Source organism: Vulpes vulpes, chromosome 2, assembly GCF_048418805.1.
Source record: "Vulpes vulpes isolate BD-2025 chromosome 2, VulVul3, whole genome shotgun sequence".
Taxonomy (NCBI): domain Eukaryota; kingdom Metazoa; phylum Chordata; class Mammalia; order Carnivora; family Canidae; genus Vulpes; species Vulpes vulpes.
This window is the reverse complement of record NC_132781.1, coordinates 48,344,533-48,372,224: the sequence shown is the minus strand read 5'-3', so window position 1 is coordinate 48,372,224 and position 27,692 is coordinate 48,344,533. Positions and strand designations below refer to the sequence as shown.

General features: G+C 61.0%; 2 protein-coding genes across 16 annotated transcripts; one reads left to right on the top strand and one right to left on the bottom strand.

The window, feature by feature from the left end:
- Positions 1-812: 812 nt before the first annotated feature.
- GRIN1 (glutamate ionotropic receptor NMDA type subunit 1) lies at positions 813-26,427 on the top strand. Of its 15 annotated transcripts, none has more exons than XM_072748030.1 (21): positions 813-844; positions 1,020-2,257; positions 4,678-4,812; positions 7,407-7,583; positions 9,522-9,584; positions 10,349-10,449; positions 15,124-15,245; positions 15,320-15,494; positions 16,710-16,854; positions 16,952-17,035; positions 19,159-19,300; positions 19,385-19,512; positions 19,850-20,014; positions 20,089-20,207; positions 20,322-20,434; positions 20,509-20,657; positions 20,758-20,915; positions 21,193-21,354; positions 21,521-21,630; positions 21,738-21,883; positions 25,522-26,427. In XM_072748030.1, exons 2-21 carry the CDS (start codon positions 2,000-2,002, stop codon positions 25,588-25,590), a joined length of 2,721 nt encoding a protein of 906 aa, XP_072604131.1. In that variant the 5' UTR covers positions 813-844; positions 1,020-1,999; the 3' UTR covers positions 25,591-26,427. The 15 variants fall into 15 exon arrangements, with proteins under 15 accessions (XP_072604131.1, XP_072604133.1, XP_072604134.1 ...); XM_025987956.2 differs by lacking the exon at positions 813-844 and adding an exon at positions 23,127-23,237 and having other exon boundaries at positions 1,497-2,257; XM_025987955.2 differs by lacking the exon at positions 813-844 and adding an exon at positions 23,127-23,237 and having other exon boundaries at positions 1,497-2,257; positions 25,154-26,427.
- Positions 26,419-27,692, bottom strand: LRRC26 (leucine rich repeat containing 26). Its single transcript, XM_025987967.2, has 2 exons — positions 26,891-27,692; positions 26,419-26,804 (listed from the first exon to the last, which is right to left on the bottom strand). The coding sequence occupies exons 1-2, from the start codon at positions 27,561-27,563 to the stop codon at positions 26,527-26,529; spliced, it is 951 nt and encodes a 316-aa protein (XP_025843752.1). The 5' UTR covers positions 27,564-27,692; the 3' UTR covers positions 26,419-26,526.

Here is a 27,692-nt window from a genome sequence, read left to right as displayed (position 1 = left end):
TCCCAGCTGTGCAAAACCTAGCTCACAGATTTCTGAATATTTAGAAACTGCCTCTCATGCACCCAACTGGCGGATGGGGGTAGATGGCGGGAGCCAGGCTTTCTGGCTGCAGCCCCTTGCTGAATTCTTTCCTCCCTGAAGGGTCCTTGAGCTGTCTGGGCCATACCAGAGCTGGCTACCCTGCTGGCTGCTCTCATGCACCACAAGCCTCCAAGCTCTGACCACCACAGGACACAGGCCACAGGCCACATAAGTTTGGAGACCTGCCAAAGACCCTGTGGAGGTGGGGCTGACTCTGGCCTCCCAAGAGCCCCCAATATATCCTTCTGTGAGGACCCAGGGATGTAAGTGTGCCTAGGCCTAGTGTTCCCTCTACTGTGGGCCTCAGTCCCGGAACAGAGGGAGATGTGGACCTGCAGCTGGCTGTGGATAAACTAACCCCCCAGCAATGATTCCTTCTCATTGAGAGAGAAGGGGTGAAGAAAGGGAACATGCCAAGAGCTGGGCCCCTACCTCTCAGAGCCAGGGACATCTTTTGGTGTCTGTGTTTGGCTCTAGGGAGTGGGGGTGGGGCGTGGGGTCTGCGTAGTGTTGAGAAGTGCAGGGAGACCCTGAGGGGAGGGGCATGGCTTCTCCCCCCTCTCCGTTGCTCAGAATGTCACTTAGGTGTGGGGATAGGCCTGCTTTATCCCTACTGGGGGCTTTTGCAGTTGGGTTTGCAGAATCCTCAGTTGCTATTGGAAACAATGATGTCACTGGCAGGGGGTGGAGCTTCAGCCATCCTTTGAGTTAGGGAAGCCAAGCACTTTCCGGGGTGTAGGGACAAAGAATTAGGATCCTGAAGGTGAGAGGGGCAAGGAGGCTCTGGAAAGGGGCAGGAGGACTGGGGGCTGCAAGTAAATTAGGAAAGGGGAGGGGGAAGAGTGGAAGCAGAAGATATGGGGTGTTGGTCTTGGCACACACCTCACCAGAGCAAGTGCTTTCTGATGTATAACCTTGGTTCCATCTGCTACAAACAGAACTCCCTTTGGCCTTGGCTTCTCCATAACTGATTCCGGTCCAGACCCTGGGACACTTCTGGAAGATCCAGCTCAACATGGAGGCAGCCACTGTCACCCTTTTTATTCTTCTCTTTCTATTCCCCCCAAGAGGGGGGGATCCAAGTCACATGGCCCGGCAGATGGGGTCTCTCCCCCGTTTTTGAGCCTTTCGGAGAAGGGAACTCCCCTGTTCCTCCCCCAGAGGTATGGCTTAGAGCCTTTCCACACCCCTAGGTCTCCAGCCAGCAGAGTCAGGCCCCGAAATATCGTTCACTAGGGGTGAGGACTCGTGCCCGTGCACACGAGCGCACACACAGACTGCTAGGACACATTCGGTCATATTAAAGACACACAAGGCTGCCGCAGTGATACGACCTCCCAAACCCCTCTCAACCCACCTCCCTGCGGGTCACTATGCCAGCAACCCCTCCAAACACACCCGCGCGCACACGCACACTCGCGCACGGGCTCCCCCCATCGCGGACTCTGATACATGGTCGCACCAACGCAGGCGCACACTCCGGCGCGGGAGGCGCCCCTCCGTGTTGGGAAGCGGGGGCGGCGGGAGGGGCAGGAGACGCCAGCCCCACTCGCGGCTCCGCAGCTGCCGCGGTCGCCGCAGCGTCGCAGCGTCGGGACCAGGACCAGGGAAGGCGGCGCAGAAGCCGCGTCCGCCGCGTCCGGTAGGTACGCGGCGCCTGGAGCAGCGCCGGGACCCGCTTCAGCACCGCGGACAGCGCCAGCCGAGCGAGGGATCCACGCGCGCCCGCCCGCCAGCCGCCTGGGGCTCGGTGCCCTCCTCCCTCCCGCGCAGCGTCCCGCACTACGGCTCCAGGGGAAGACGTGGCGTCCCCAGCCCGCGGGAGCGGGGACGCGCAGGACGGCCGGGACACCCCGCTGGGGATGCACCGAGGGCCTGGCATTCGAGCTGCCCAGAGCTAGGGCTCTGCCTGGAGCCCATGAGCACCATGCGCCTGCTGACACTCGCCCTGCTTTTCTCCTGCTCTTTTGCCCGCGCCGCCTGCGACCCCAAGATTGTCAACATCGGAGCTGTGCTGAGCACGCGGAAGCACGAGCAGATGTTCCGTGAGGCCGTGAACCAGGCCAACAAGCGGCACGGCTCCTGGAAGATCCAACTCAATGCCACCTCCGTCACCCACAAGCCCAACGCCATCCAGATGGCCCTGTCGGTGTGCGAGGACCTCATCTCCAGCCAGGTGCCCACCACACCCCACCAGGGCTCCCACTGTGCAGCAGCTCTTGCCCCTCCCCCTGCTACCTCCCCACCATCCTCCCTCCTCCACCCTCCATCCCTCCTAGTGTCCCAGTTTCATCTCATCCTTTCCTAGCCCTCCTAAGAGAGGACCCCTAAGTGAGCTAGCTCATTCTGGAAAATTCTGGTCTCACTAGCAGCCAAACCCCAGTTCTTGCCACATCTTGCTCCCCACCCCCATCTGCTACCCTGGTCAGTCCTCACAAGGCTCCAGGGCTTCAGGTCCCTACCAATGTGCGCAGATGTGGGGCAAGCATGTCGTGGTTTGTTTCATGTCGTGTTTTGTATCATATCATGGTGAGAGGTGGGTAGCCAAGGCGTACAGGCAGAGGTACTGTCCCAGCTGCACGCGTGCACTCTGTGCAGGCCTTTAAACAGGATGGGACCTGGGGCCATCTTTGTCTCTGCTTCCCCCCTCCCCTTCCCCCATCCACTGGTTCCTCTGAGATGGGAATGCCTCAGGTGTTGAAGCAGGGTGTTCTGTGGGGTAGGAATGGGGACTGTGCCGTGGGAGGTGTCAGGGCGCAGCGTGGGAGTCACTGAAAGCCAGCGCTGCGGGGGAACACATGACTCCGGGGATTTTGCCTGTCAGAGCTGTCCGCCCCGGGCCGTGCTGCCTGCGGAATTCCAATGAACCCACGGGATCACTGCAATGCAGCCTTTTATGTAAGAATCAGGGCCAACGCTGGGCCAAATGATGCTCATCCTCGCTCACCTGACAGACACTCCACGCCTGAGGACATGCACACTCACAGGGGCATGCATTCACATCTGTGTTTATGCACAGAGAGGCCTGGACTTATATCAGGACACACTCATGCATCACCATTACACAATCAGTTGCACATGCTCACTCACACACACCTGCCTGACACACATGCCTACCCATGGACACACATGTTCATGTGCCACACACTGCTTGGCATACCCAGGTGCACATGCAAACACAGGTGCTGTCACATACAGACTCAATCACACACACACATGCACATGTACATGTGGACATGTCGGGACATACATTCATACCCATGCACATTCCAGCACCCACTTGTGAACACCTGTATGGTCAGACACTCGTGCATACACAGACTGGGCACTTTTGGGTGCAGACTGGAGGGGACGGCGAGTGCAAACAGCTCCAACAGCAGAGGCTGGACCTCTCGGACTCTCGGCCTCACAAGCCACCTCCATGCTCCCAGCCCTGAGCACTATAGACAGGACAACATGGGTCATGTGTCCTATCTGGGATGAGGGAGAGACATAAAAAAGGGGAGTTAGAGAGTCCAGGTAGGGTGCTTTCTGGGGACCCCTGCTCCAACTCACAGTTATGCTGTCCGTGAGCATTGTTCCTTCAGAGAAGAGCCAATGCCAGGAGCAAAGATGACATCAGCAGCTGCCACTCACCGAGCACATCCTATGGGCAAATGTGGTGCTAGCATGGCAGCCATCATCCCTACAGTGTGGGGCTGGAGCATGCCACCCCCTGTGCCATTTCCAGGAGATGGTTGTTCAGAGAATGGAAAGCAGAGTTGGGACAGACGCACGTCCTTCTAACGTGAGGGTGGGAGGGAATTGCCAAGCCATTTGCTCCCTGCCACCACCATTCCCCTGCCTTGGAAGACTGAGCCACTGGCACAGGGGCCGTGGTAGGGCAGGAAGGCTAGGCTGCCCCCTCCCAGCACTTCCCTTCCCGTCCTTGAGGATGTGATTGGAGCTTCTAGTCAGGACTGGGTCTTGTTCAAACTGGGCTGAGCTCAGCCAGCCCCTGGAAGACACGTGCAAAAGGACAGGGCTCCAGGGCTCCCGGCCTGGCTCCTCCTGTAAAGCTCAACCTGTGGGGTTACATGCAGACCTCTCCGAGTGCCTTGCAGTCCCTGGAGCACTGGCCTCCACACCCTGGAGGAATGGTGGGTGGCGTGGGTGTGCTCGTCAGCATGACGCAGGACCCACCACTCCACTAGCCCATGCTAGGGGTGGTGTGTACCTCCTGGGACATCACAAGAACAGTCCTTGGTCCTCCCTTTTGGGGTCTCAGTACACACTCAGGATAGTCCCTCCAGGACCAGGGGGTGAAGGGAGTACCAGGGCAGGGAAAGTGCGGGGAGGCGTCTGTCATCCCCCATGTGTCCTGTCTGCCTCCTGGAGTCTTGCTCTGCCTCTGACTCACTCTTATATATTTTTTAATACTCTGAGGGTGGTTTTAGGGTCTCGTCCCCTTGACTGGGGGTGTGTAACCCTTGGGCTGCATCCCCACCCCTGGCCTGCTGAGTTCAGCCTCTGCTGCTTCTGGGCAGCCAGCTCCAGTGCAGTGCCCACCCCACCTTCACTCCCCACTTGAGCTGACCCTGTCCCCTGTGTCCACAGGTCTACGCCATCCTAGTTAGCCACCCACCTACCCCCAACGACCACTTCACTCCCACCCCCGTCTCCTACACAGCTGGCTTCTACCGCATCCCCGTCCTGGGGCTCACCACCCGTATGTCCATCTACTCAGACAAGGTAAGCCTGACCACTCAATGGGGGCCCAGCTGGCTCTGTTCCTGTGTTCAGACCCAGCGGCTGAGTCCTACAGCCCAGGGCCACTGGCAGCTGCCCTGGGGAAAGGGAGGAGGGCAGGGGCACAGAGATGCTCAGACCACAGGCTCTGGGCTCAAGGAGCAGCAGGGTAAGACGTGAGCTCACGCATCCATGCATGTTTGCACACTCATACCCACACACAAACTCACTGATATGCATGCCCGTGCACACCAATACAGTCTCCTGGCATGCAAACTCAGACTCACAGACTCACAAGTACCAACTCAAACATTCACACCAAATTCGTGTGCACACGCTCAAACACATTCCCAGGAAAACTCATGTGCTCTTTTATTTTTTTTTTAGGATGTTATTTATTTATTCATGAGAGACACAGAGAAAGGCAGAGACACAGGCAGAGGGAGAAGCAGGCTGCATGCAGGCAGCCCAATGCGGGGCTCAATCCCAGGACCCCAGGGTCACACCCTGAGCTGAAGGCATATGTTCAACCACTGAGCCACCCAAGCATCCCCACTCATGCACTTTTATGCACACTCACACCAAGCACAGTGTTGCATTCACAGACACAGACATGTTCACCCCCCCCCCCACACACACACACTCAGTCTGGCAGATGTCCCACTAGCAGGTGACAGGTACCAAAACAAGCCCTTGGAAATAGCAAAGGTCCCCATGGGCCCGGAGAAGGGACAGGCAGGTGGATTTGGAGAGCCGGAGGGGGGCTACCAGGGAAGGAAAAACCTGGAAGGGATGCAGCCGGCAGCCATGAGGTTGTGGCTCCCAGCCCTTCCCACTGCGGGGCACAGGTGAAAGCAATGTGTGCATGCACACAGGGTAACAGAGGCAGCAGCTCGTGGCAGGAGGGACTGGCCTGGGGTCTGCAGGCCCCGGGGCTGTAAGCAGCACCACTCAGCAGCATGTAGAGCCCCTGTGGCCCCCGGGTGGGAAGCAGGGTCCAGCTGAGCCATCCAGTCCTGGAGCAGCAGCTGGATGAGCCAAGAGATCTCCAAGTTGGCATCTCATGAGGTGGGGAACTCACTCTAGGCCACAGCTCTCCCAGAGCGTATGCCCACAATTCTGGGAGGACTCCTCAGCTGGGGATGCAGTGAGCCGCCTAGAGACTGGGAGACTCCCGTGGCCTGCTCCCCACCTTCCTCCAGACCTTGGGCTACCTGCAGACAAATCAGGAGGGGTCAGAGGGGGGCTTCCCAGGCCCCACCTCCTCTCCTGGCCAGGAGCCTACAGGTCCACATAAAGCTGCCTAAGGCACAGAGGTCATCCCAGCCAGGGCCAGGCTGTCTTGGGGAGGTTAGCGGTGGGTCTGTTCAGGGCGAGGGGAAAGTGAGACCAGAGCCAGTTTCTCCAGGAGGCCCCACGGGAGGAAGGCACTTGGAGGCTGGAGCAGCAACCCCTTTCTGTGGCTCTGACGGCCCAGCTTGCAGCTGAAGCACCCAAACTGTTCAGATGCGCTCAGCCCTCAGCGGTGGGGGGGCGGGGGGGCGGGGGCAGGAGCAAGGAGGTTGGGGATCTTTTCCTGAGCCCTCCAACCTCCTTAGCTCTCTGGCACTCAGATGCAAATGGAAGGCGTGGGCGCCAGGCGTGGGTGCCAGGTGTGGGCTATCCAGGGCAGTGCCGGGAGGAGGTGTCCAAACCCCAGCCCACACCCAGGTTGTGGTCCGGCTCCCCGGTCTAACGTGAGGCCAAACCTAATGGCCAAACCTTGTGACTCCACCCTAGCCCCCCTCATGGTCCCAGGCCACTGTCAACCTGTGCCCAACACCTGACCAGGAAGGCCTGGGTCAGAGCCGATCTAAGACCCCAACCACCACCCCCTTGCAGCCCCAGTGGCAGGTGGATGAGGGACAGAGGAGCATTCTTGCCCTTAGCCTCCAAGGCGCCGCCCCTCAGGCCACAAAGAGGGAGCAGGTAAAAACATAATGTGGGCATCCTGGGGGACCGTGACAGCAGCATGGCTGTGCAGGGACACCAACCACCAAAGGGACTAGTGCTCCCCAGTGGACACGGAGAAGCTGGACTGAGGAGCCTGCTCCACGCGTGTTCTGCCATGCCCTTCCCAGGCCCTTCATGCTTACATGTGGGAAGGGAGGCAGGGCCAGCAAGCAACGACCTCTGGACTTGGGGGCTAGGTAGCCCCAAATAAAAACTTCTGACAAACTTATATAGATTGGGGAAGGAGCCTGCATGAAGCCCGGGTGGGGATCCTTGAGATGCTGCATGTCAAGAGAACCTTCCAGAGCCCAAGCTGTCCAGCAGCAGGGAGTGGCTACGGCAGGGGGTGGTGCAGGGAGCACACCCTAGGACCTGGCGTGGTCAGAGTGCTGCTGGGCAGACCCCCAGCTTCTGTTTCTGAGATCAGAGGACGTGACCCGCAGTGGGATGGGGTCCCCAGGTCTGGCAAGTGTGCCCCGCAGTGAGAGAGTGCGCCGTCCTCCGCCCTGGGGTCTGCCCTTGTCTCGGGGGTGCCGGCCAACCGGCCAACGGGGCCGGGCCTCTGTCTGGCGACGCCCCTCAGCCCCGCCGCCGTGTTCCCGCAGAGCATACACCTGAGCTTCCTGCGCACGGTGCCGCCCTACTCCCACCAGTCGAGCGTCTGGTTCGAGATGATGCGCGTGTACAGCTGGAACCACATCATCCTCCTGGTCAGCGACGACCACGAGGGCAGGGCCGCGCAGAAGCGCCTGGAGACGCTGCTGGAGGAGCGGGAATCCAAGGTGAGGCCCGGGCCGCAGGCGGGAGGAGCAGGAGGCGCCGCGCAGCCGAGGAGCCGAGCGGGAGCCGGCGCTGCCGCCGCTGTGTCTGTGGCCCGTGTGTGAACACCCTTTCTTTCCATCGTGCATGGTCAGCACCTCTCCGTCTGGCGAGCGCCCGCCCCGGCCTGTTCTCGGCTCATTTCACTCGCTTTGCCATTAGTCGAAATCTCCTTCGTGTCAGTCCCTGCGGGGCGAGGGCAGGACCACCTGGAGCTCCGCAAACACCCCTCCCCTCCCCTCCCCTCCCCTCTCCCTTCCCCTCCCCTCGCAGTCCCGCCCCCAGCCAGGCCCCGCGCCCCCTACCCAGGGCCTGCCCCCCTCCAGAGAACCCGCACCCTCCCAGCTGGGACCACACCCTCCCCAGGCCAAGCCCCGCCTCGCCTGCCGCCCCTCCCCCCTCTTCCCACCCCCTTCCCACCTTGGCTGCCGGTTGTCCGGTTGTCCTTCCAGGAGCCCACGCCCACCCAGTGGGCCACCCCTCCCACTCCCCCGTGGTGAGCCCCAGTGGCCGCCCCCTCACCCTCTCCCTGGGGCTGGGCTCTGGACTCCCCCAAGAGACCCAGGACTTGCCTGGCTCTAGATACACAGAGCCACGGCCCCAGCGCAGCCCGGTGCCGGTCGCAGCAGAGAGAACACAGTGGCAATGTCTGGGGGTCCAGGGGACCCCCATCTCCTTCCTTGTCCACCCCAACTGCCAGCTGGAGGAGGCCCAGGCTCCCATCATCACCCAGCCCGGGGCCCTGGGTGCTCAACACCTGAGCCACCACCCCTGAGTCAGGGTGGAGGCCAAACTGCGCAGACAGTCGGGGAGGCCTAGGCTGGGGCGGCCGGGAGGCCAGACCGGAGGGGTGGCAGGGAGCATGTTCTGTCCGGGAAGTCAGAGCCGGCTTCAACAAACCTAGTGCCACCCCCAGGCCCCTCACAGGCCCCTGAAGGGATAGAGGGCATGGCTGGGGTGGGTGAAGCCAGAGGGCAGACTCAGAGTGTCCTGGGGGGGCCTGCTGTGGGAGATCGGCTGGGTCTGAGAGGGAGGGCTGACCACCAGCGCCGTGGGCCCCACTACTCCCCAGACAGCAGCCCCCAGTGCCTGGCAGGCTGGTTACCCCCTGGTATGCCCACCAGTGGCTGCACACACCTGCTCACATGCTTGCCAGCCATGTCCCTGCACACCCAGCCACGGGCACCCACGTTCACAGTGACATGCAGTCATTCCTAAGACAGTTCCCTCACACATCACATGTCCCGCCACAGACAAAGATCATACCTGGACATGTGGCCCCTGGGCACACTCACCATGTGCACTCACACACACACACGCAGACGCCCCACAGCTGCATACCACCCCTGTGCATGCACACACATAGTCCTTACACTCGCTCTCCAGTGCACATGTGAGTCGATGGTTGTGCACACACCCGTCAGTGAGAACAGGCACTCAGGCCTCTAAGGGAGGCAAAGGGGAGGATGCCAGGAGGGGAGGGACAGAGGGGACAGGGCTCGAGGGAGGGGCTGCTCACCCTCCCCACGCAGGACTGCCTGGGGTGGGGTGGCCCTTGCTGGGACCACAGAGCAGGTGCATGGCAGGGGTGGGGGAGGCAGATGGGACCCAAAAGGGACACATTTGGCATGGACACAGACAGGGCCACCCTTTGTCCCATGTGTGACCATTTCCAAGAGCACAGCTCCATGGCTGGGAGCCCCGGTGGCCCCCATGCCCCCTCGTCCCCAGCACCGCCCCGGCCCCCAGCCCCGCTCGGGCTTGGTGTTTGCGAGCTCCAGGTATGTGCCCGTCTGCAGACGTGCCGAGGAGGTGGTGTGGTTGCTTTAGCGCCGTCATTTTCAACCGTTTATAATCTTCTTCTGTGTCTGCATATTTTCTCTGTGCACATTATTCATCAGAGTAAAAAAAGGAACTATGAAAACCTCGACCAACTGTCCTATGACCACAAGCGCGGACCCAAGGTATATATGCATGGACGTGCACGCCACCCACCGACTAGGGAGCCCTGGCCTCCGGCGCCTCGGCCACTAGGGCCGCTGTGGCCCAGCCGGGCTGCGCCGCAGGCCTGAGCCTTGAGGAGAGTGAGGTTGTGAGGCAGGCAACCGCAGGCAGGAGAGGGCAGGACGGGCCTCGGGGGTGTCCGCGGCCCGCCCAGCGGCCTCAGCCTCGGCCTGCACCCCAGAAGCAGGCACGGCCGCAGGAGGAGCTGCTCTCCGGGAAGTGCATGCGAACCTCTGGGACCCTCAGGGTTTCCTCGTGGAACCCAGGAGGGAGCCTGCCCGCCCCGGCTGGCCGCCTGCCTGGTCCGACTGCTCCTGCAGGGGCCTGCAGGGTCAGGCTTGAGAGGATCTCCCGTGGTTTTGGAAAGGTCGGCCCCATCTCTGCTCCCGGTTGCATTCCAAAACTCTTCTGTTTCCTGTCCGCTGCACGCATCCTTCTGAGTCTCAGCCCACTTCAGCTTGCATGCTCAGTGCAAAAGTGAGGGCAGGAGAGAGATGGAGCGAGCACAGGAGAGCAAGGAGGCCGAAGAGAGGACAGCGAGTGAGGCCAGGCCAGGCCAGGCAGGAACCAGCCAGGCAGGTGCACAGTGCAGGTGGCAGGTGCAGGCTGAGGCAGCCCTAGCTAAGCTGCCTCTGGGTTCCTAGCAGCTGCAGCCCAACTCTCGCCCCCGAGGCGCTGTGTCCTCTACCCTGGCCCCCTGCTGACACCTCTGCTCACACCGCAGGCTGAGAAGGTGCTGCAGTTTGACCCGGGAACCAAGAATGTGACGGCCCTGCTGATGGAGGCACGAGAGCTGGAGGCCCGGGTCATCATCCTCTCTGCCAGGTGAGGCTGGGCTCGACCCCTCCCCCTACTTCCCCAGGGTTGCACCTGGGCAGGGGCGCCATTGGTCTGAATCAGACTTGAGGCTTCCCAAATGTGCTATTGCCGAGGAGAGCCCCCCGCCCCTCCCATGACAGTACACCTGGCCACTGGCCGATGCAACCCCCTTTACCTGTCTATCCCTCCCCCTTCCAGTCACCTGTTGCTGCTTGCTCTGAGGTGGGAGGTGGAGAGATCCCTGCCCTAAGGAGGGCAAACATGGCCCGAGGTGATAGATATGACACAGGACTCTGGGAGCCAGGCTCAGAGGAAAAGCCCAGGGAAGTGATGTGTGGGTGTGCAGCTGAGCCCAGTGAGAAGGCCACAGCAGGCAGAGAGCCGGAGTCTGAGGACAGAAGAGGGATTGCAACAGCTGCAGTGGGCAGCTCGAGAAGGGAGCCAGTTAGGGATCTGTGGACACCAGGCTGCCGCTGGCCAGGGCCCGACCCACCCTGACCTTGGCGATGAGGCCACAGTAACAGCCTCCCTACCTGAGGTCCCCCAGGAAGGGAAAGTGCAGGCCTCCTGGGCTCTAGGGAAAGGAAGAGCCCTGTCCCATGGAGTAGCCCAGAGGGCCCACGTGGACACAGCCCCTTTCTGCCCTTCCCTGGAAGCACTGTGGGCCTCAGCAGAGTGGACAGAGGCACGAGCGGTCGTCCTGCCCACAGGAGGCTTCCCCAAAGGCTGCTGTCCAGCGGGCCACACAGAGGAAGCCATACTCTGAGTCACAGGGCAGGCATCTGTTTTTTCAGTCAGCAAACCTCAGATACAGAGCCAGATGCCCCCTGTCTTGGGGCTGGGGAGGGCAGGGCCCAGCAAGGCTCCTTGGACTGGGAGGCAGGGAGCCCTGCTCTCCCCACAGAGGGTGGGTGCTGCAGGGAGGAACTAGAAGGAGGAGGCCCAGGGTCCAGCCTATTTTACAGCAGGTGACCTGGCTCAGGGTCTCCGGTCACTGGCCCAGGCCAAGGCAACCAGGAGAAAGGGCTAAGGCCCGGGTGAGGTCAAGGGGCCGCCTGGCCCCTCCCAGAGCAAGCCTCCTCCAGAGAATCCCACCAGACCCTCCTGTCTGATTTCCCAACTGGCTTACCTGCCCCTCATTCGTCATAGGGCTTGAAGAGGCTCAGGGGATGTGATGGTATTAAAGGATGGGTGGGTGGCTGGACCAACAGACAGATGGGCAAATGGACAGTCAGCTAGCAAGCAGAAGGTCCCTTCAACCAGGACAGAAGAGGTCAAGGAACTCCTTATGCTGAAGCATAGATGTCCAACGGCAGGCACTGTTTCCAGTAGGGCCTGAGGTCATGGCAAACCAGTCCTGCTCAGCCTGTGTGTGGCCATCATGGTGGCCCCAGGACACAGGCCAAGAAGTGAAGCACAGATAGATCAGGTCCACGGAGCCCCAACACACCCAGCACACCCAGCACACCCAGCACAGCCCAGGCCCACAGACAGGGCTACTCTCTGGCCACCAAGGTCCCAGGCACGGGCTGGGTGCAGCTCAGTATCCAGGACAAGAGGGGCACACATGGCTCCATGGAAGAGGTGAGCTCAGGGCAGGGCATGTGGTCACATCCAACAGCTGCACACACGCCGTGTCACAGCACATGTATGCACACATGTGCACACCACACACTCGCATGCACACACACCTAAACCTGTGCACACATGCCCACAGGCACACAGCATGCTCACACCACTCATACACACCACGTGTTCACACAAACACATACACTGTGTACACACCATGCACAACATATGCCAAGGGTGCACACACCACCACGTGTACACACACATGAACATGCATTGCACACCTGTTATATAGACATGCACATGTGTTCATGCACAGCCATATGCATACACCCACATGCATGTGTGCACACCATATACATGCCACACAGCACATGCATGCACATGTTGTACCACACATACATGCACACGAAACATTCACACATACATGGTACATGCACATAGAGGCACAATACAGCATATACCACACACACTTATATATATGAACATCTGCATGGCATACACACCACACATAATGTCCTCCACACCAGCATGCACAGGGCAAGTGTATACCCACATATATGTACACACACCATAGCATGGCACACACTATATGCATGCATCTACCCCCACCCGTGTTTATACACACTGCCAGGAAGGTCTAGCACTCACATGGCCACACAGCCATCAGGTCCACATAAGGCCCCTCCCTGGACTGTAAGACTGGGGACCCCCTCCCCTCACATGCAGGGCTTGGAGCAGAGACGCCAGAGTCCTGCCACAGAGGCCACCGGCTGCCCCTCACGCCCAAGTCCCCAGGAACCTGTATACATGACCAACAAGGGACCAGTATACATGTTGTCCAGACCCTGCTACTTCCACCCAACACCCTGGCTCCTCCTTCACGAGGGCTGTTAAGAGCATTTTTTTTTAATGATTTTATTTATTTAGGGACACCTGGGAGGCTCAGTGGTTGAGCGTCTGCCTTTGGCCCAGGGCGTGATCGCGGGGTCCTGGATTGAGTCCCGCATTGGGCTCCCCGCATGGAGCCTGCTTCTCTCTCTGCCTGTGTCTCTGCCTCTGTGTCTCTCATGAATAAATAAATAAAATATTTATTTTTTTTTAATTTTTATTTGAGAGACTGCACATGAGTGGACAGAGGCAGAGGGAAAAGTAGACTCCCCCACTGAGCAGGTGGCCTGATGTGAGGCTCAATCCCAGGACCCCGAGATCATGACCTGAGCTGAATGCAGATGCTCAACTGACTGAGCCCCCCAGGTATCCCTGTTGAGAGCATTTTGTGGAGAGACCTCATTAAGCCAGTCTTAATTTTTGAGCAATTTTCTACAGAGTGCAGAGAGATTATTTCTCAAATGTCTTTTTTTTTTTTTTAAGATTTTATTTATTTATTCATGAGAGAGAGAGAAGCAGGGGCAGAGGCAGAAGCAGGTTCCATGCAGGGAGCCCGATGTGGGACTCGATCCCGGGACTCCAGGATCACGCCCTGGGCTGAAAGCAGGTGCCAAACCCCTGAACCACCCAGGGAACCCCTCAAATGTCATTCTTATTTTCTGGAGATGGTCTTTTCTAGAACCGCTTACTTTCCTAAAACAGTTTGATGGATCGATCAGGGTTTTGCCCCCAACTTTTTACTAGTGATTCTGATTTACATAGAGACAAGCACAGTGTGTTCCTCCCACTTAGCCAAACGTCACAGACCTGAACTAGGTCACGCAGACAGGCTTCTCCGCCAGGTTCAGTGGGGACCTTGGTCCCCTAGAGACACAGTGCTGGCTCTGCTGGCGGTCCTGGATGGACCCTTTCTTTTGGTCAAGGGTGTGGTGCTGCCCGGATCACCTCTCTGTGTATTGCTTACACCTGACAGTAGCATGTGATGTAGAGCAAACACTGAAGGTTGCATTTCCTCATTGGCTAATCCTTGAGAAAACGGGGGGCAGACCACTTAGGGACCTAGAGCCACCTCAGTTTCCAGAGTCAGTCATTGTGAAAATAACACTCAGACAATGTGTCCAACCCCTCTATACCATGCTGCCCATGCGTTAGAGAAGCAAAATGCCAGCTATGGTCTAGGCCTACCTGGGGCCAGGTCAGGCTGGCAGAGAAGGGAATGTGGGAGCAGGGGGAGGCTCCCCAGTGGCATCCATAGCCCCACAGGCCCAGGGTCCTTGTCTCAATGAGAAGCCCTAGAGGACCAGGTACACAGGGGCTCACTGGTAAGGACACCCCAAGAGCTCTGGATCATATGCCCCTCCAAGGCAAAGCCTACACTGTGCCCTGTCATGGCCCCAGCCCTGGGTGGCAAGATGCTCACAGCTGCTGGGAAGACTCCAGAGTGGGAGCAGCAACCCTCGTCTCTCTCCAGTGGTCTTGGCTGTGATGCTGAGGGCAGTTCCCAGGTGCGGGGTCCCACCAACATCTGACCAACCAGGACAGTCCCTGGACCTTTGTCTTGCATGTGTGGGTATGGAGAACCAGAGCATGTGAGGGTTACCAGGAGGTCACGGGAGCACAGGCTCTGGGGTACTGTCCAGACACAGACCCAACTCTGCAGATTACCATCCCCTCTGTGTTCTGGCTTTCCTCCTGCCACAGGGATGGTACCGATATGGGCTGCATAGGGATACTGTTATAGTTAAATGAGAGAGTCCGTGGGAAGTACTCAGAGCAGTTCTGAGCACCTGTGAGCAAGCCAGCAATCAACAGTGATCTGTCACCATCTGGGGCACCTTGACCCTGCTCACCAAGGCAGGGGGCCAGCAAGAGAGGCCTGAAAGCTCTGGGGATCTGGGCCCCTTTACCCCATACCCTCCAGCCCCTCACCTCTGTTGGGGGAAGGGGTGTCTCCTGGCCCAGGTGGGGGGCTCACGATGCAAGCTGGTACCCATCCCTCTGCACCATCACTGGACCTAGGAAGGGCTGAAGGTAGCAGTGGTGCTGGACCTGTCACCTCTGCAGTGTCCCTAGGCCTCTTTCCAGCCGAGGGAGGGGCTGGGGGAGAGGCCAGGGGAGGGCAGGCCCACACGCCAGAGGAGAATCTGTGAACTGGGAGCAGCCGTAGGTCCGGTGGGGCAAGGCTAGAGTCCTGGCCTGTCACCCCCCTCTGCCCTACAGCGAGGACGATGCTGCCACCGTGTACCGTGCAGCTGCGATGCTGAATATGACGGGCTCTGGGTACGTTTGGCTGGTGGGGGAGCGAGAGATCTCCGGGAACGCTCTGCGCTACGCCCCGGATGGTGAGTGCTGGGCCTCTTCAGGTCCCTTGGGCAGGGGGTCCCTGCAGACTCTAAGCCCACCACACTTGCCCCAGGCATCATCGGACTACAGCTCATCAATGGCAAGAATGAATCAGCCCACATCAGCGACGCCGTGGGCGTGGTGGCCCAGGCCGTGCATGAACTCCTGGAGAAGGAGAACATCACCGACCCGCCCCGGGGCTGCGTGGGCAACACCAACATCTGGAAGACAGGGCCACTCTTCAAGAGGTGGGCAGGTCTCTTCTAGAGGTGGGCGGGGCTCTCTTCTAGAGATGGGCGGGGCTCTTCTAGGGTGGGCGGGCTCTCTTCTAGGGAGAGCAGGGCGGTCTTCTAGGATGGGCAGGTCTCTCTTCTGGAGCTAGGTGGGTCTCTTCTAGAGGCGGGCAGGCTCTCTTGCAGAGGTAGGCGGGGCCTCTCAGGAGATGGGCATACTCCTCTTGAGCAGGTGGTCCAGGACAGCCTGCGGCCTATGCCCTACAGATGCAGTCATCTGCCTGACTTCCTTCCTCTTCCCCCATCTCTCTTCTGCTATCACTTCCACCCCCCTGTGCTAATCACCCACTTCCAACACTGACATTAACGCCTTAAATGTCAGTGAAGCTGTGGCTGCTTCCACTGCTCCTGAGCTCACCTTTTAACACTGTGGCCAATGCTGAGACCCCCCCCCCCCCCGGTAGCTGACAACCCTTTGGAGGAGACTCTTGCTGCAGATGGGGACGGGGGCATCCAGGCATCCAGCAGATCAGACAAAGAAGCCCTCAAGGATGGAACCCAAGCCTGTAAAGAGCCAGGGTTGGCCAGATGCCCATGTGGATAGCCACAGTGGCACTAACTTACAGCACTCTGGACACTCTGCCACTCAGCACATCACCAAGACCCCCCTCCGCCCCTGAGTAGCATGTGCAGAACACAGTTATGGTGCCCACAACAAGAGTACACACGCAATTACAGATCTATGCAGTGTATGTGCTCAGACTCAGACAAGCATGTACCACACACATGTGCCACAAGTACGTGCAAGGAGGTACAGCCACACAAAGATCACATGTGCTTACACATATAGCCACATGGACACACTACATGTGCACACACACAAGATAGGACTTAACTCTCCTTCCACCTCTTACTGGTGAAGAGGCAACTGTACCCCACCTGGGCTTATTCCTCCTCATTTGTAAAGCAAGGATGGCTACTGGGAGGTTATACTGTCTCAACCCACAGAGAGCCCCCAATAGGGTCTGGTGCTCAGGAGTTTCTGAGCTACCATAGCTGTGCTCTCCATCTGGCGCTGGCAGGCAGTCACACCGTCCATCAGATTCCCAGCATGAGGGTGTGATGTCTGCTAATCTTTCCTTTCTGCGACTGAGGCAGAAGAAGGCGCTTGGGCTCAGAACCAGGGAGAGGGAGCATCTCTGATAAGTCTGCCCACACTGCCCTCTCCAGAGTGCTGATGTCTTCCAAGTATGCAGACGGGGTGACAGGCCGCGTGGAGTTCAACGAGGATGGGGACCGGAAGTTTGCTAACTACAGCATCATGAACCTGCAGAACCGCAAGCTGGTGCAAGTGGGCATCTACAATGGCACCCATGTAGGTGGGGGTCATGAGGGGGTGGGGGCTGGGGCCTTAGGGTCCTGGGGCCAAGACCCCTGCGTGGCCACCCTCCATCTCATACTCCCACCCCCAGGTGATCCCTAACGACAGGAAGATCATCTGGCCGGGTGGAGAGACAGAGAAGCCCCGAGGGTACCAGATGTCCACCAGGCTGAAGGTGGGGAGCCTACCCCCTGGGCCAGCACTGACACTCCAGACACTCCATCCAGCTCTTCAGACCCAGAGGAGGGGACAGTGAGGCCAATGAGAGTGACCAAAGGAAGTGGGGAATGGACCAGCACTTGGGTGCTGTAGCCCACACCTGGCACCACAGAGGAAGCAGGGAGAGCAGGTGGAGAGATGAGAGGAAGCTGCCGGCCCTCCATCCCATGGGCTCTCTCTAGTGCCTCTTCTGACCCAACTCCACTGAGACCTAGGGATGGGACTCACCTAGGGATGAGCTGATAGGGGACAGAGGGACTGCTAGGTGGCTATTCTATGGACTTTAGCCTCAGCACTCTCTGCCTTGAGTCCTGGTTCTTGAGATGCCACATCCACACTCATCATCACTCCTCTGGGTGGTCCTAGCCACCCCCATCCCGTCTTCACAGCCTCCTGCTGTGTCCTGTCTCCTACTGCCTGGGCATTCCCCATTGCAGGCTGTTCCCTGCTCAGGTCTCTCCCTAGGCCCCTGGGAGCCCCTCCTTTGCTGGCTATTCCCCTCACAACTTCCCTTCCTGCTCCTTTGTGCTCATCCCTGTCCCCTCTCAGGCTCCTCTCGTGAGAGTCCCTCCATATGCTGACCCATACTAGCACTGGGCTAGGATCTTAGATCACCAAAGGCAAGGACCCTAAATGCAATGTGCCCAACAAACCTTCTCCCAGCATTTCCAGGTTCTTACATGTCTCTTGAGCCTGTTTGCTTTCTGAGGCCACCTCCATGGCCTCTCACCCCAACTCCTGTGTTAGCAACAGCCCATGAGTCATCATCCTTCACGACAGGCAGAGTGGGCTTTTCCAAAGCAGTTTGATACCTCGTGTTAAAAATGTCTGAAAGTAAAAGCCCAAACAGTGATGGCTAGATGGTCCCATTAGGGTTGCCAGATGCTGATGGCTTTGTACACTCGTTTTGTTTTGTTTTGTTTTTTGTCTTACCAATTCTTTAAAGACAGGAACATAGATTTCTTGTATAATAGAAAAGCATTTTTTTTAATTTTTTAATTTATTTATTTATGATAGTCACAGAGAGAGAGAGAGAGAGAGGCAGAGACACAGGCAGAGGGAGAAGCAGGCTCCATGCACCGGGAGCCCGATGTGGGATTCGATCCCGGGTCTCCAGGATCGCGCCCTGGGCCAAAGGCAGGCGCTAAACCGCTGCGCCACCCAGGGATCCCCGAAAAGCATTTTTAAAAAGAAAAACATGATGAAAGTTTGAAAAGCAATAATCTCCTGCCAATGCTCCACTGCTCCAGGGAGAAGAGGTCAAAATGCTGTCCTTGCAGAGGAGACTGGCCAGCCAGCCCCTGCAGAGTCACCCTCTCCCTGCAGAGCCACCCACCCTGGTGGGCCAGCAGACAGTACCTCTCAAACTGACCCCTGGCCTACTCCGCAGCCCCAACTCCACCACCACCTCCTCTGGGGCCCCTGGTCGGTACTTTGCGTTTGGTTCAGCCCCCCCCCCCCCCCCCCCCGCCGGTCCCATATCTGTCCTCCTCATCCCCAGGCTCTGGGCTCCTGAAGGACAGGGAGAGGAGAGAACCGCAGCATAAGCCTGGGTTGAGAGGCTCACTTTGGGAGAGAACAGCGCCAGTGGAGGAGAGAGGAAGGGAGCACAGCTAGGCAGTCCAGTGCCCACTACCAAGGAAACTGCGGGCCAGGAGATGAGACCAGGGTGATCCCTTTGGTCCCAGGTCCTGTGCAGACTTGGAGTGGATGTCACACATGCCGCTGTCCTCATGGTGGGCAGCGGGGGGTGGAGGGGAAGGAGGGGAGGCAAGGTGTGCTCTGCGCAGGACAGGGGGTTTTTCATCCCTGAGCAATCAGAGAAGATGCTGGGCAGACTGGACATTCCAGCCGGCTCCTACGAAGCAAGTGATGCCTAAGCCAAGTCCCCAAAGACACGTGGCCAAGAGGAGCACCGCCCAGTGTTTCAGGAGGCCACAGCTTCCGAGCAGTCTGGGGACCCTCCTGAGGACGGTGGCCAGGGAGTACGTGGAGCTGAGCAGAGGGACAGCAGCTGGATTTGGAGGGCATCCAGGGGGTCTGGGCGCTGAGGCTGGGTCTTCTCCCTGGCGCCCCCAGATTGTGACCATCCACCAAGAGCCTTTTGTGTACGTCAAGCCCACGCTGAGCGATGGTACGTGCAAGGAGGAGTTCACCGTCAATGGGGACCCGGTCAAGAAAGTGATCTGCACCGGGCCCAACGACACGTCTCCGGGCAGCCGTGAGTGTGGGTCGCGGGCGGGACGTGGGTGCGGCGGGGCCGAGCAGCCAGAGCTCGGTGGTCAGGGCCCATCTGCCTCCCTAGCACGCCACACAGTGCCACAGTGCTGCTACGGTTTCTGCATCGACCTGCTCATCAAGCTGGCGCGGACCATGAACTTCACCTACGAGGTGCACCTGGTGGCTGACGGCAAGTTTGGCACTCAGGAGCGGGTACGCGTGGATGGCGGCGAGCCGCGAGGAACGGTCCCGTGGGCGGGGCCGCGGGCTGGGGGGTGAGGGGTAGGGCCACGGTGGGCGGGTTCTGTGGGTGGGGCCTGGGTGGGCGGGTCCGCGGGCTGGGGTGGGACCAGGGTGGGCGGGTGTGCGGACTGGGGCGGCATCTGATGTGGACCGGTCAGTGGGCTGCGGCAAGGCCTGATGTGGGTGGGGCCCGCGGGCCTGGACAGGGTCTGGGTGGGCGGGAACCCAAGAGCGGAGCTAGGGTAGGAGCCTAACGCGGGCGCGGTGCTGACGGTGTTGGCGCCCCTCCGGCTGTCTCACTCCACAGGTGAACAACAGCAATAAGAAGGAGTGGAATGGGATGATGGGCGAGCTGCTCAGCGGGCAGGCGGACATGATCGTGGCGCCGCTGACCATCAACAATGAGCGGGCACAGTACATCGAGTTCTCCAAGCCTTTCAAGTACCAGGGCCTGACCATTCTGGTCAAGAAGGTGGGCAGGGCCTGGCGGGGGTGGAGCGGGTCCTAGGTGAACTCAAGAGGCACTGACCGCCTGTCCCCCTCCAGGAGATCCCCCGTAGCACACTGGACTCGTTCATGCAGCCTTTCCAGAGCACGCTGTGGCTGCTGGTGGGGCTGTCAGTGCACGTGGTGGCTGTGATGCTGTACCTGCTGGACCGTTTCAGGTGAGCGTGGCCCCGGGGGCCTGACACCTCCACCCGCAGGCTGGGCAGAGCAGGTAACAGGCGAGGCAGGGCTGCCCCTGCCGCCCTCTCCCGCCAGTCCTCTGCTCTCCGCAGCCCCTTTGGCCGATTCAAGGTGAACAGTGAAGAAGAGGAGGAAGATGCACTGACCCTGTCTTCAGCCATGTGGTTCTCCTGGGGCGTCCTGCTCAACTCAGGCATTGGGGAAGGTGAGGCCACACCCAGGCCACAGCTCACTCAGCTCCTTCCTGCCTGCGAGGAGCTGACCGTCCTCTGCCCGCAGGCGCCCCCCGAAGCTTCTCAGCGCGCATCCTGGGCATGGTGTGGGCCGGGTTTGCCATGATCATTGTGGCCTCCTACACTGCCAACCTGGCGGCCTTCCTGGTGCTGGACCGGCCTGAGGAGCGCATCACAGGCATCAACGACCCACGGGTGAGGCCTGGCTGGCTGGAGGCAGGGAGCATGAGGTCAGCGGAGCTCTGCCTTGGGTGGGCCTGGGAGCAGCTGTGAGCCCTGCCCTCTGACCCTGCAGCTGAGGAATCCCTCCGACAAGTTCATCTATGCAACTGTGAAGCAGAGCTCAGTGGACATCTACTTCCGGCGGCAGGTGGAGCTGAGCACCATGTACCGACACATGGAGAAGCATAACTATGAGAGTGCAGCCGAAGCTATCCAAGCCGTGCGGGACAAGTGAGGGGGACAGGTCACGCTGGACAGGTTGGGGGGGCACACCCCAGAGAGGCTGAAGCCATCCAAGCCATGCGGGATGAGGGAGGGAGGACTGCGGTAGGGTGGGGGAAGGAGCATGCACCCCTACCAGAAAAGTGAGAGTGTTCAGGCTGGATGGGAATCAGGGGATGGAGACAGAGGTGAGATTTCCAGGTGGGCAGGACAAAGGTGTGCAAGGTGCAGAGGCAAGGGCTGCCTGATTGTGCCGGGCGCCTATAACCCCTGCTCCTGCCCGCAGCAAGCTTCATGCCTTCATTTGGGACTCGGCGGTGCTGGAGTTTGAGGCCTCACAGAAGTGTGATCTAGTGACCACTGGCGAGCTGTTCTTCCGCTCAGGCTTTGGCATTGGCATGCGCAAGGACAGCCCCTGGAAACAGAACGTCTCCCTGTCCATCCTCAAGTGAGTGCCTCACCCACGGCCTACTGCCCTTCACTTTTCCCCGAGAGGCTCCCACCAAGCCAGACCCTTCCCCAGAGCTAGACCCTACCACCTAGGCACACAGCTGTTGCCCCTGAGGGCCAGGCCCCCCACCCCGGCCCCCACCCACCCTACCACTCCCTCCTAGGTCCCACGAGAATGGCTTCATGGAAGACCTGGACAAGACATGGGTGCGGTACCAGGAGTGCGACTCTCGCAGCAACGCCCCTGCCACCCTCACCTTTGAGAACATGGCAGGTCGGTCTCCCCATTTCCCTCAATGACCCTGCTGACACTGGGGGGACTCCCCAAGGGTCCTGCGGACCGGCCAGCTGCTAGCTGAGGTGCTGACTGCTGGCCCACAGGGGTCTTCATGCTGGTGGCCGGGGGTATTGTGGCTGGGATCTTCCTCATCTTCATCGAGATCGCCTACAAGCGGCACAAGGACGCTCGCCGGAAGCAGATGCAGCTAGCCTTTGCAGCAGTGAACGTGTGGAGAAAGAATCTGCAGGTAGGACAGGCCACCCTCCGAGGCCTGGTGCCCACGGCCCGGCCTGGCCCCGGCCCTCCTCCATCCCGCAGGCCGAAGCACTGGCTCCGGCTCCCAGGAGCCCATGTGGGCAGGACTGGAGCTAGGAGCCACGGCCAGGGGCAGCATTGCTGGGGGCCCACCTGCAGGTGGCTGCCCCCCGCAAAGCCTGGCTCCAAGCCTCTGCCTGGCCCCTCTGTCTCCAGAGTCGCCCGCCGGCGCCCATTCCATAGGAAGGCAAACTGAGGCAGGGTAAGACAGGGACCCATCTGGGTGTAGCACGTGAGTCCAAGACATACTCTGCCCTCGCCGCCCCCTGCCTCTCCTCGGCACCCTCCAGGGCCCCCCTCCTGCTGCCCTACTGTGTCCTGTGCTCCCTAACTCCAGCCTGAATTGGGCCAGCTGGCCCTGCCTGGCACCCCAGGTCGTGTCTGTGGGAACGTGCTGCCAGCAGGAGATAGGCTGCACGTCGGGTAGCCACAGCCCACCCGGGATAGGCAGGCAGTGGGGCCTGTGCGGGCCTGTGGGCTCACGCCCCATGGTCCAGTTCTGGCTTCCGTCTTCTCTTCTCTTTCTCTGGGCACCTCCCCAGAGTCTGTGTCCGGGGATGAGGCTGATGTTCAGAGAGGGAGGGCCAAAGGGGGATGGGTTACTGGAATGCCCACACCTCTCATCTGCCTACTCTTGCTCTTGGGACCTGGTCACTGCTCTCACTGGCTGGCACAGGGCCATCCTGGCCATCAGACCCCAGGCCAGGGTCTGGAAGCCACCTCCATCTATCTATCTCTCCAGTTCATCTTGCCACCTGCCTTTGGCCCCTCAGCCCCTTCCTGAATCTTGGTGCGTCCCCTCCGGGGACAGAATGGCTGGCCGGACCCGAGGGGCGACTCCTCCAGTGCTCGGGGGACCCTCCTCCTTGGGACCCCTGTAATCCAGGGTCACCCAGGAGCCAGGGAGCCAGGCCGACCCCCCAGGAAGTGAGCCAGATGGGACCCTCGCCCCCACAAGCCCAGCCCCAGCAAAGCAAGGTCAGGCCCAAGACCAGGCAGGCATAGAGGCCGCCTGCACATGTTCGGCTGCTGGTCTATCTGTCCAGCACAGGGAAGCAGGCAGGAGCGAGGGCCTGAGTGGCCGGCCAGGCTGGGCAGCAGCCCCCGAGGAGCAGGCGAGGGCAGGTGTGGCCGCCACCCTTAGCTGTCTAATCACTTATACATATTCATTTTAGGATAGAAAGAGTGGTAGAGCAGAGCCCGACCCTAAAAAGAAAGCCACATTTAGGGCTATCACCTCCACCTTGGCTTCCAGCTTCAAGAGACGTAGGTCCTCCAAAGACACGGTAAGGGGAAGAACGCCCAGTCCCACGTCTCCGACTCTTATCTCGCCCCGCCCCCGTGTCTGTGTCCCGTGCATCAGGCGTGCCCTCCCTCTCTCCCTCACCATCCCATCCACCCCACCTCTGACCGCTGTGGTCCTTCTGCCTTCATCTCTATTTGCCCAGCACATGAGGTCTTCACTCTCTCTCTAGACCTTTCTTGGTCCTTTCTCCCACTGGCTCTCACTGGGTCCTCTTTCCCCATGTGTCTCTGCGTTGGTCTGCCCCCCATGCCATGACGCCATGCGCCATCTTGAAGCTGTGTCATGTTGTTGGTCAGCCAGTCAGCCTCTGAGCCCAGGGCCGCTGGGAGCCCAGACCAATCTGTCCTGGACTCCTCACCTGTCAGGAGGCCACACCACCTCTCTGTTACATCCGTTTCTCCAGCCTCTCCCAGAGGAGCCCACTGCTCTCTCTCCCCCCTTGCAACATCCATGGAGGGGTGGCTGTGATGTCCCATCCGCCCATCTGTCTGGCCGCCAGCCCCGCCACCCAGACACCTGTCTCACGTGTCTCACCAGAGCCATGCCTGTTGCATCCCTTCCATGTGGTCTCTGTGTGGGCCGGGGCTGGGGGCCGGGCCTGGCTCCATCTGGGTGGACGGCTGGGGCCTGAAACTGGGACAGGCCCCCAGCCACAGGGGACTGTCAGGCGGGGACTGGGTGGCAGCAGAAGGGGTGGAGCCCACCCCAGGCCGAGCTATGGCCTGCAGAGCTGGAGTCACTGAGGCTCCCACACAGAGGCCCAGGAAGGAGAGGCGTCCAGGGAGGGGACCAACGCCTCAGGTCCTGACCCTCCAGCCCCTCCCTACAGGACGTCAGAACAGGTCTCCTGCCTTGGGCAGCTTGTCACCGCACCAGATATGCACACTCGGACTAAAAGCCCTTAAGATGGACCCAGCCTTACTAGGGGCACCTGGTCCAAGGTGGGGAGGGGGCCACCCAGCATTAGCACTGCCCTTGGCCTCCCTGCAGCCCAGAGGCCAGCTTGGCTTCCATCCTGCAAGAGCTTATGCTCCAAGTTGGAAATGGGATTTGCACCCCCTCCCTACCCACACACACTACTCAGTACACTGGAGGGGGGGCGGATCTCCTGGACACAGACAGGGTGTGGCACAGGACAACCCAAGTCCAGAGTGAAGCCATCCTTGTGCCCCAAGGAGGGCCTGTGCGGCCTGGCTGCTTCCCAGGAGGGGCGTGGCCCTGGGGTGGGTGAAGAGCGAGGGCCTGGGAGCGGGGAGCATGGCCTGGGGCCTCACAGGCCAGAGACAGTGGGCAGGGGACCCTCCCAGGGGTTCTAGGGGAGACCTAAGACCAGAGAGGAGGGGTGGTGCAGCAGGCCTGGGGAGAGGGGACCCTCAGAGATTTAGAGAGGAGGCCAGAAGTTCCACAAGTGATAAATTGCTCTGTGAGGGCCTCCTGATCCCCCCACAATCCACCCACCCAGAGAAAACCCTCATGCCCCTTAGCTGGTCCAGGGGCAACTCAGAGACCTTTGAGGTGCCTTTCTGGGGACACATTCCCAAAAGACTCTTTGCCCGAGCCTCTGTGGGCACCAGGGACCATCTCCCAGGCCAGCCCTGACACCGTGTGGCATCTGGGGCTGTCCCTGCCCTGTAGGGGTGACTGGGGGTACTGCCAGCTGGAGGGGCTGGGTGGGGGAGGGCAGCCCAGTTCCCATCCTGTTCCGGGCTGGGCGCCTGCTTGGAGGGAGGCCTGGGAGGGGGGCTCTGTTGGGAGGGGTGGGTTCGATCTGGCTGCTAAGATCCTCTGCCCCTGTCCTGTGGCCGGTCTGGGCCAGGGCAGCACTGGGCGCTCAGGGCTGGGGTCCCTGGCGGCCAGCGGGGCCAGCGGGTATTGATTGTTGGTTCTTATTTATAGAGCACCGGGGGTGGACGCGGCGCTTTGCAAAACCAAAAAGACACAGTGCTGCCGCGACGCGCTATTGAGAGGGAGGAGGGCCAGCTGCAGATGTGTGCCCGTCATAGGGAGAGCTGAGACGCCCTGCCCGCCCTCCTCTGCCCCCCTCCCCCGCAGACAGACAGACAGATGGACGGGACAGCGGCCCGGCCCACGCAGAGTCCCGGAGCACGACGGGGTCAGGGGGAGGAGTGCCCCCCAGCCTCCCCCAGGCCGTGCCCGCCCGCCCGCCGGTCGGCCGGCTGGCCGGTCCACCCGTCCCGGCCCTGCGCGTGCCCCCGAGCATGGGGGCTAACGGGCTGCCTTGTCTGTGTATTTCTATTTTGCAGCAGTACCATCCCACTGATATCACGGGCACGCTCAACCTCTCAGATCCCTCGGTCAGCACCGTGGTGTGAGGCCCCCGGAGGCGCCCACCTGCCCAGTTAGCCCGGCCAAGGACACTGATGGGTCCTGCTGCTCGGGAAGGCCTGAGGGAAGCCCGCCCACCCAAGACTGCCCACCCTGGGCCTCCCGTCTGTCTGTCCGCCCTGCTGCCTGGCAGGCAGCCCCTGCTGGACCGAGGCTCGGACCAGAGCAGCTGAGGACAGGCCAGAGCTGAGCTGGCTGGGCAGGGCCACAGGGCACTCCGGCAGAGGCAGGGCCCTGGGGTCTCTAAGCAGTGGGGGAGGGGGCTGACCTGGCCCCAGGGCGGAGGGGCTTGGAGCAGAGTGAAGCCCCATCCTTCCCCAGCCACCAGTTGCGCCCCAGTGGGGGTGCAAGGCCCCAACTGGCGGGGTCAGCCCTTCTCCAGTGCCTGCTTCTGGCAGCCTCGGCTCCATCCCTCTCCTTTTCTTACCCTCCACGTCCCTTCTCCGCTTGACCTCATCGGTCCAGCCAGCCCTGCACCTCCAGGAGGGCAGCCTCGGACCCTCAGCCGGCAGCTGCCGCCCAGGAGCCCGCCGGGGCCCCTCCCCCCTCCGCCCCCAACCTTCTCCTGCGATCTCCACGAGGGCTGAGCCAGCTGTTCGTCTCCTCCAGCCTGCAGCCCATGATAGGCCTCCCCACACGCTGGCTCGGGACTGTCCTCAGCCCTGCCCGCCAATTTGTACAGGCCCAGCCCTTCCCGTGTCGAGCGCGTGCCTTCCCCATGCGGCCCGTGCGCAGCTGCGCACTGCCCCTCCGCCCGGGGCCGGCGCGCACTGCCCCCTGACCCGGTGTGTGCAGTGGTGATGTCTAAAGGAATGTCGCGAAAATTTCTGTGTCGTTGTTGACGCCTGCAGGGGCTGTGAAGGAGGGCGGGGGACAGAGGAGGGGAGGCCTGGACAGCAGCCCAGGGCCGCTCAGGGCTGAGCCTAGGCGTTGGGGCTCCCAGGGCCGGGTTCCCGCGGGCCCTTCAGCCAGCCCAGGGCAGTAGCGCAGTGGCGCCGCGTGCGGCAGGCGGTGAGCATGGAGCCCAGCGCCAGGCAGGCGGCCAGGCTGGCGAGGAAGGAGACGGGCCCGAGCGCGTAGACCACGGCCAGGTCCCGCGGAGCGAGCGGCTGCGCGCAGTGGCTGAAGGCGGCGTCCGGGAAGGCAGTCAAGGGGCTGAGCGTCAGGCGCCCTGGCAACACGCAGAGCAGCGTCTCGGCCTCTGTGGGACACGGTTGCAGGGTCAGGTGGCGGCCGCGGGGCGGCGGTGGTGGGGCCCAGCCCGCCCACCCTGCCCGGAGGGCTCACCTGGCGCCGGCCTCGGGTGCCTGCGCAGCCAGGAGCAGAGCGGGCGCAACGCGCAGCCGCAGGCCCAGGGGTTGCCGCGCAGGTGCAGCGCGTGCAGGGCGGGCAGGCCGGCCAGGAGGCCTGGTGCCAGCGCCGCCAGCTCGTTGTCCCGCAGGTCAAGCGCGTTCAGCAGGGGGAGCACGCCCAGCGCCCCTGACTCTAGGCGCGCCAGCCGATTGCCGGCCAGCGAGAGGGAGCGCAGTGCGCTCAGGGGCGAGAAGGTGCCGGGCGCCAGTGCTTCCAGCTGGTTGGCGCTGAGGTCGAGCTGCTGCAAGGCGCCCAAGCTCCAGAAGGCCCGCGCGTGCACCCAGCGCAGCCCATTCTCGCGCAGGTCCAGGCGCAGCAGCGTGTCAGCGCCCGCGAAGGCGCCGGGCGGCAGCGCGCGCACACGGTTATGGTCTAACAACAGCGCGCGCAAGCCCCGGCTCAGGCCCGCGGGCACGGCAGGCAGAGCGCGCCCCGAGCAGTTGGCCTGGCCGCCAGGCGCGCACGCGCACGCCTCGGGGCAGTGCGGGACGCCCGGGGTTCCCGAGGAGGTGGCCGTGGCGGATGACTGGGACCAGAGTGGCCACGGCGACAGCAGCAGGAGCAGCATCGGTGGCGGCCACCGCGAGACAAAGCAGGGGCTCCGCATGGGGCAGCGATAGGGGCCCACTGCCCGTTCGTCCGTGGAGCCTGTGCGTCCCTGCCGCGCCTGCAAATATTAAATCTCCGGCCCAAGTGCCAGCAGTTCCTGTTCCACGGCCAGTCCCGCGCCTAGGGC

What these genes read in the sequence shown, in the direction of transcription:
- LRRC26 (XM_025987967.2), bottom strand. Translation starts at nt 27,563, where the DNA reads ATGCGGAGCCCCTGCTTTGTCTCGCGGTGGCCGCCACCGATGCTGCTC. An exon ending in GCACCCGAGGCCGGCGCCAG is followed by an intron (nt 26,805 to 26,890) that starts GTGAGCCCTCCG and finishes CGTGTCCCACAG; the next exon opens with AGGCCGAGACGCTGCTCTGC.
- GRIN1 (XM_025987955.2), top strand. Translation starts at nt 2,000, where the DNA reads ATGAGCACCATGCGCCTGCTGACACTCGCCCTGCTTTTCTCCTGCTCT. An exon ending in CAACTCAGGCATTGGGGAAG is followed by an intron (nt 20,435 to 20,508) that starts GTGAGGCCACAC and finishes CTCTGCCCGCAG; the next exon opens with GCGCCCCCCGAAGCTTCTCA. An exon ending in GTAGGTCCTCCAAAGACACG is followed by an intron (nt 23,238 to 25,153) that starts GTAAGGGGAAGA and finishes TCTTATTTATAG; the next exon opens with AGCACCGGGGGTGGACGCGG.